The sequence below is a fragment of the Limulus polyphemus genome, unplaced genomic scaffold (genome assembly GCF_000517525.1).
Source record: "Limulus polyphemus unplaced genomic scaffold, Limulus_polyphemus-2.1.2 Scaffold9, whole genome shotgun sequence".
In the NCBI taxonomy this organism is placed as follows: Eukaryota; Metazoa; Arthropoda; class Merostomata; order Xiphosura; family Limulidae; genus Limulus; species Limulus polyphemus.
Genome location: NW_013665619.1, coordinates 1971504 through 1978188, shown reverse-complemented (window position 1 = coordinate 1978188; position 6685 = coordinate 1971504). Strand labels below are relative to the sequence as shown.

The window sequence follows — 6685 nt, the reverse complement described above, 5'->3', positions numbered from 1 at the left end:
TGTGCTTTGAGTCTCTAGATGTTAAACTTGTGGCGAGGTTTGTTGAATGTGTTTTTGAAGACTCTCAGCTTGATTTTCAGTATTACAAGTACGAGTTGATGGTTAGACCTAACATCAGTATCTCTCTTCACTCAGACATCTAGTAAACTTCTTCTCCATTTTTTTGCAATACCAATATGGTCGATCTGGTTTTTGTTCTTCCACTTACTGAGAACCATGTTGCCTTGTGAATGTCCTTGTGAGGGCACACACTGCCTTCTATGACGAAGTCTTTGAAGAAGTCTGTGAAGAGATCTCATTTTCTATTCAAGCCTTTAAGGCAGTGGATGCCCAGACACGTTCTTTCCTGGTGTTATCTGGGCCTACCTGGGTGTTTACGTCTCCCATATGAATTTTGATGTTTCTTTTGATGTTGTTGTCTAGAACTCTCGGAAGCCTTTCATAGAAACCCAGCTTGGTCTTATCTTTTACGTTGTTTATAGGTATGTAACACTGGATAATAGTGACCTACTATTGGTGTTAAACTTTGTAGTGATGATTCCTGATGATTCGGGTTCCAACTCTATCAAGGCTTTTGCAGCAGTAACTGACATTATAATTTCCACTCTTTCTGTGTAGTGACGGTCCTCATTTTCGTGGCCTGAGTATATTAACTTTTCTTCACTTGGAAGTGTAGATAACCCAGATCCATTCCATCTGCTCTCACAAATGTCCAGCAGCTGGATGTTGTATCTCTTCATTTCCTGGGCAACTTGGGCTGCGTTCGCTACCTCATACATAGTATGGATATTCTAGGTTTCAAATCTAGTTGGTGCTTTCGTCGTCAGAAGATTGTCGGCGAAATGGTTTCCACACGGTTTTCACAAACTTGCATCATTCTTCTTCCGGGTCACAGAAACACGAAATATGCTCCACCACGTCAAAGTGGCAGTTCTTACTGACACTGATTCATCTAAGGTAAGAGTTATAAAACTGATTTATGCTTCTATTATTTATCTAAATAAAGTAACATTTTCACTTGCTTTTCTGAAATAATACTGTTCTTTGTTGCATAAGGATGGTCACATCACACTTTCTACATGCAGTAAGCAATCTTATATTTTATAATAATACTGAACTGACGAGACCACCGCAGGTCCGTTTATTTGTTGTTTATATTACAATTATCGTTGCATAAATAATATTTAACATATTTGTTTAATCGAAGAAAAAATTGCAAACTTACTAAACTAAGTACAGTTGTTAAATAGTTTTATTTTTTACTAAATTTTGCTTTTATTTTTGTACACAATCTTCGAAATTATGCACAGGATACAAAAATATGTATAAAAATCTGCCAAATAGAGATTAATTCGGACTAGTCGAAAATTTATAGAAATCTCCCAAGTAAAGAGTTTATTCTGTCTAGCCAACCATTTATAAGTATCTGCCAAATAGACAGATTAATTCTGACTAGTCATACATTTATAGAAATCTGTTTTAAGCAAAACTAAGATATCAATAAACTGAAATATGTTTGTTTTTGTTGTTTAACGAACAATTTTCGTATAGAATATTTATAATTCCGTTAAGTGTCACAACATCAGAGATATTACAAAACCAGCTCAACTTCTCGAGCTATGGCGTCACATGATACACGCCTAAAAGGAGATACCTTTTACGTAACACCTTTGTATACTGACAAGGCTATGTTGCCTCTGAGAGGGGTAGTTTGCTACTATTCGGGACAGCCCGGATAGAAAGGAGAACGTAATGCAAGCTGCGTCACAGTTCGCTCATATTCGACGTTGGCTGCAGCAGAAATATACACGAGAAAAACTTGCCAGGAATTAAACATCACCAGAGGAGAGAGAGAGAGATACAATTAGTCAATCTGTAATTTCACTCCTATTAAGTCTACTAAAAGAAGCAGCTTTCAGCGAATGTAAGGAGACTGTGTTTGTTGAAACGTCAAAATAGCCTTAAATCGCTGTCTCAACGTACGTTCGACTATCACTCAACGCCAACATTGAAGTTTGTTTGACAGGTTTGTTCTGCATCATATATATTCGTCTAAGTGATAATGGGAAAGTGTCTCTCGTGTCTGACCTCTTTAGGGGCGCTTATTCGTCCAAATGGAGAGAGTGCTATTCCTCTTACCCCATCGCGAAAACCTAAACCTCCAGGTTCAGGAAGTACAGAATTACCAAAACCACCGACTGAGTTAAAACGTAAGTACAAATGGATTAAACAAAGATAAATTTAGATAATATTTTAATGTATAGCAATATACATCAAAAACTTCTTCAAACAAATTTATAGCAAAATATTATGTTTTTAATTGTACGTTTATGTAGGAAGTTCAGCACTGGACTTTAAATAATTCAAAACATTAATAAAAGATTCACGTTATAGATAAAGTTAATTTCATATGGAACTAGAATAGTAATTTCTTAATATGGACCATATAAAATAACAACAACAAAAATATTCTGTGTGAAGTTTTCACAATTAGAGCACGCTGTTGAAGCCCATAATCAACCTCCTCTCAACCAAAAATTCATTTTTTTTGTTTTCTTCATTAATAGGTTCAAGGCAGTAAACATTCATTAAAGTAATCTAAGTACTTCCACATGCATATTCACGACAAGATTCAACAACTCGTATTCTATCGAACGTTTGTTGAATACTGTAAAGAGATGCTTGCGGTGTGTATGTAAAGTTTTGTACTATTTTGCAGTGACAAGCTTCTGTATACGGTTTGAGTTAAGTGTATATGGAGAGAAATGCAAACAAAACTGAATACAATATTTGCTGACAAAATGCGGAGTAGTAGAATGAAAATGATTTAGTGTTTTCACTGCAAGAGTTTTGATTTTGCTTGACAGTAGAAACTGTCCCTCTTGAGTGTACGGTTATCTTTATAAGTACTCGACATTTAAGGTTCACTATCAGCAGTTTATTTTTCTGAATTACAAACCAGTTCGATATTTAGCAATAAGTCGACTGATGAACTATAACAGGCCTTAACTTACGAATAACACTGTTTCTTTGATACGTAGACGTCTCTCATCATTACATTTAAACAGAATCTTAAACGTGGACGAGTCTATTACTATGTTGCAGTCACGAATCGCGTGGTCTTTTACCCTAAATATGTTGTCACTTAACAAACTTACATGTTCTTGTACACGTGTTTTAGTCATAGACTCAATATAGATCTAGGACATTTCTTAAGCCATTGTTATTCATGAAAACGTAAAATATTAAACAATGATTAGCAATGGTTCAAAAGTTCCTTAAAACAAACTTACATGTTCTTGTACACGTGTTTTAGTCATAGACTCAATATAGATCTGGGACATTTCTTAAGCCATTGTTATTCATGAAAACGTAAAATATTAAACAATGATTAGCAATGGTTCAAAAGTTCCTTAAAACAAACTTCGGTGCTCCAATTTCATTATCTTCATGATGAATTATTTTAAATGCTAGTTGTACCGTTTCTTCTAAAGGATGTTGGTATATGGAAATTCGACATCAAAATACACTATATAAATTTCTATCAAACTTTAACTTTTACATTTAATTAGAAATGACGAAACTGTCTCTCATAATATACTTATTATGTTTCCATTTCTTCGAAATACTGCACAAAAAATAAGCAAGTTCGTGATTATATGTTTTAATGTTTGAGACAATAGGTCTGATAGGACAACCTCCTTTGAGAATTTTAGGAATACCATACAAAATACCAGGATCACAACATGATGGTCTTATTCTTGGATATTCTTTTATTGACCCAGAATGTAAACTTCGGTCAGATTTGAGGGCAGAATATCATCTTTAATAACATCAAATGTTGTTTATGAATTTAAATATCCTAGATGCAATTCTAAGTATATTGAGTCTACCACTAAAACACGTGTAAAATAACATATAAATTTGTTAAGTGAAAATAAATCTTGTGTAAAAGATCACGTTGTTCAATACTGACATAATAATACGTTTAAGATCCTGTCTAAATGCAATGATGAAAGAAGTCTACGTATCAAAGAAATCCTGGTAATTCTTAAGTTAATGCCTAAAATTGAATGGACTAGTTGATTAATTGAATTGTTGCTAAATATCTAATGTTTGTTTCTTATTATGAATCGTCAGAAAACTTTAAAAAATAATGAATAATATAAATTTATATATGACTGTAACTTTGGCTCTACAATACTTTGTCTGAGCTCAAGTATTAAAGAGCATGCGCAAAACACAGCATATAATCAGTCTTCCATTCTTCGCCACTACTTACGGGACTGTGAGACAAATGTCGCTTCTAAACACTTCAACATCTTGGGGAACGCGTGTAGCAAAGAAATGCCACGCACGAAGGAAAGTTTGGGGATTCACAAGATGCGTCCTGAATTAGATAATTATATTAAAAAACATATATTTTACAAAAACGTTGTACTATACGGTGTGCAATAAGCTAATACGAAAACTTTTAATTTCTTAGCATATATAAAAGTATTGATTAGGCTTATACCGATGATTTTCGTAGTATGCTTGCTGCCAGTGAATGTGCTGATTATATGATAATAAGTTAGTTCAATATATTTGTAACCATATTTTCAGTACAGTTATATTGTAAAATGTGAGACACGTTATGTAGCCTTCTAACAATTTTATGGTAAACTATGCCAACCTAAGATACAAAATTATATTTAAGAATATTTAACTATATATATATATATATTCTGTTTTAAATAGCGATCGCTTAATTACTTCTTCTAATTGCAATATCTCGAGAAAAACACACTCCTAATTAGTTATCTGTCGTTATAAATAGATGCAGATCAGTGATGTTGGATATTATATCTGAGCATTACAGTTAGAGAATGTGAGGATGTTATTGATTCTTTTAAACAAACGTATTACACAAGTCATCGGGATAAACTAAATCCTGAAACATAGATATTTTTCCTTTTGTACTTACTAGAACACTGAATTTAAAGGTTCTGTCACCAAAGCAACGGCTTTCAGTTATATCTCTCTAATATCTGGTCACCTTTTAAGACTAATCATACCAACGGTTTATCACAAACATTTAGAATTGTGAAAATATTAAAGCAAGACTTTACCAGTTCCTTTAATGTTTCAGTTCAAGTTGAAATAGTGTTTTGACCCAACCATTGTTTTAGGTATAATTATTTTTAGAATCCCAGAAAAAATCAATACTATTATTTAATTTTATTACCTTTACAATCTATTAGCCCGTTATTTAAGTTTTTCATATATAGGCGTAGTCAAAAAATGTTTAGTGTTCCATTGAAACACCAGAGTATGTCTTGTAGCTCTGGGTAAATCAGACAAAAAGAGGTGAGTTAAGACGTAATTAGGCTTAACCATTTGTATTATATATATATATATATATATATATATGCAACTGAATTTATAAATGACGCAATTTATTAAATACCTATTTGCTCATGACAGCAATTAGGATGTTTTTGCTTTTTTTGGTATGACAGTAATTATACTAGGAAAATTAATGGTATTTTAAGAGGATAAGATAATAAAATTTGGTTAAAGTACACGTTATGAAACGAGCGATGCATTTTTGGTCCTATTTCACTATCCATTCATTCCGTATTCAGAATTTTATTCGTAATTTTACATATCCTTATCAAAAATTATGTTTTATGAATTATGTTTTCATAAATTAGCTTTTAAATATCGTAATTATTTTCCTGCAAAACATTTCATTTAAAACTGTCGTTTTTATGATCATTTGTATGCAAGATATGACCTTTCTTTGAAGTACAAACTATTTGTTTAACATAACTTTCAAAATAGTAACCCTAAAATCATATTTTTCACAAATAAGCAGATTTGCATGCTAGGCTGTAACCATTATTTTATCAATAAGACATTGAAATAGACTGCAGTTAAGTGAACAGAAAAACTGTACTTATTAACAGCAAGAAACGTAAGAAATAAGCAAAATTGGTCTTAAATCAAAATCAGGTAAACTGTTTATAAGACTACTAAAATAATTTGAGGAGTTGTGTTTTTTGTTGTTGTTTTTTTTGTGGTGTACATCAACGAACAATAATTGCAGAGTATGTTGAAAACATACTTGTTTACTTTCTCTGGTATGACAAACAAATATGTCAAATTAAAATAATATTTAAAAAGTAAAAACAAAAAACATTTTTAACTTGACAGCTGCTTATATCTTAATCGTCTATTTTTGAGTCATATTTTGTTACTAGTGCCCTGTATTAGCAGCAGTTTCCTCGGCTGCTTAATTAACTACCAATTAGCAATTTACCGCTGGATCGTTCCGAACTAATGTATACCACTATAGTATAATGTATACAAAATCCTGGATGATCTGAAATGCAACACTGGTAACATTATAAAAGATTAAAAGATAGGTTCGCCCCCCCCCCAAAAAAAGTTAATTAAATTAAGGTGTTCACCATTATTGTTAACATCCTGTGTATCTGAATTCAGAGTACTGGTTGAGCACCTCATGTGCTGAATGGTTAGGAAGCTTACTTTTACGGTGGTAAAAGCACAGTGGACATGGATATATTTTGTTACGAAATATTATGTTAATTAATTCTAACAAATTGACGTTGTAACGTCAATAACATGACTTTCTCTCATGCTTTTATATATATATATATATATATATATATATATATAA

The 6685-nt window shown here is 32.3% G+C and overlaps 1 protein-coding gene across 1 annotated transcript in view; it reads left to right on the top strand.

Annotated features, from left to right (window-relative positions):
• The first annotated feature begins 1736 nt into the window (after positions 1–1736).
• LOC106478261 (annulin-like) overlaps positions 1737–6685 on the top strand; it is an 86357-nt gene continuing 81408 nt past the window's right edge. Inside the window, exon 1 of the mRNA XM_013938796.2 lies at positions 1737–2210. Coding sequence (XP_013794250.1) covers positions 2063–2210 — 148 coding nt within the window. The 5' untranslated portion in view covers positions 1737–2062. The remainder of the gene's footprint in view (positions 2211–6685) is intronic.